Source organism: Charadrius vociferus, unplaced genomic scaffold (assembly GCF_000708025.1).
Source record: "Charadrius vociferus isolate BGI_N301 unplaced genomic scaffold, ASM70802v2 scaffold2426, whole genome shotgun sequence".
In the NCBI taxonomy this organism is placed as follows: domain Eukaryota; kingdom Metazoa; phylum Chordata; class Aves; order Charadriiformes; family Charadriidae; genus Charadrius; species Charadrius vociferus.
The window spans coordinates 5,973-6,606 of record NW_009648715.1 but is presented as its reverse complement, the minus strand read 5'-3'; the positions used below and the strand labels follow the sequence as shown (position 1 = coordinate 6,606).

Below are 634 nucleotides of genomic sequence, written 5' to 3'. Positions count from 1 at the left end.
GGATTCACGGAGCTGGAGAGCCCGCAGCGGAAATCCCGGTGCTCTGCCGCTAAAGGAAGACCTCGACGCTTTCCAGAAGCGAAACGAGGCTTTAACCCCCCGAAACTGCGCGTGAGCGCTTGCTAAAACCCTGTAAAATACCCCTTTGCCTTCTCTGCCTGCATTTCCCCGCCGTTCTGGCGGCCGGTCGCCCTCACAACCCTCAGGTTCCTTTAAGCACCGCACCTGCGGGGCGTCAGCGAGGAGAAACAGGAGAATAAGGAAGCGAGCGCTTCCTTAGGGAGCGTGCCCGGGCTGCCAACGGCGTCACTTACCGGCCCGTCGCCTCTTGAGGGTGACGTACGGCAGCAGGTCGTGGCGAGTGATGATCCGCAGCAATTGCAGCACCTGTCGGAAGTTGGTCTCGTCGCAGCGGCCCTGCCGCTCCAGCGCCAGCAAGAAGTCCCGGCCGCTGCGGATCATCCCCCTCTCGTAATCGTCGATCACGTCCACGAAGAGGAAGGAGAGCACCCGCACGTCCCGGTGGGTCAGGTGGGTGCCCACGATGTCGAACATGCGGTGCAGGCTGTACAGCCCGTGCTCCCGGTCGCCCTGTTCCTCCGGCCAGGCTTGTGCTCGGCTCCGTTTGAAGGTG

The 634-nt window shown here is 62.9% G+C and overlaps 1 protein-coding gene across 1 annotated transcript in view; it reads right to left on the bottom strand.

Annotated features, from left to right (window-relative positions):
• DEDD2 (death effector domain containing 2) overlaps window positions 1-633 on the bottom strand; it is a gene marked incomplete at its 5' end in the record, with an annotated part of 6,414 nt that extends 5,781 nt beyond the window's left edge. The window contains one exon of the mRNA XM_009886666.1: window positions 315-633. Within this exon, the coding sequence (XP_009884968.1) occupies window positions 315-633 (319 nt within the window). The remainder of the gene's footprint in view (window positions 1-314) is intronic.
• Window position 634: the final 1 nt, after the last annotated feature.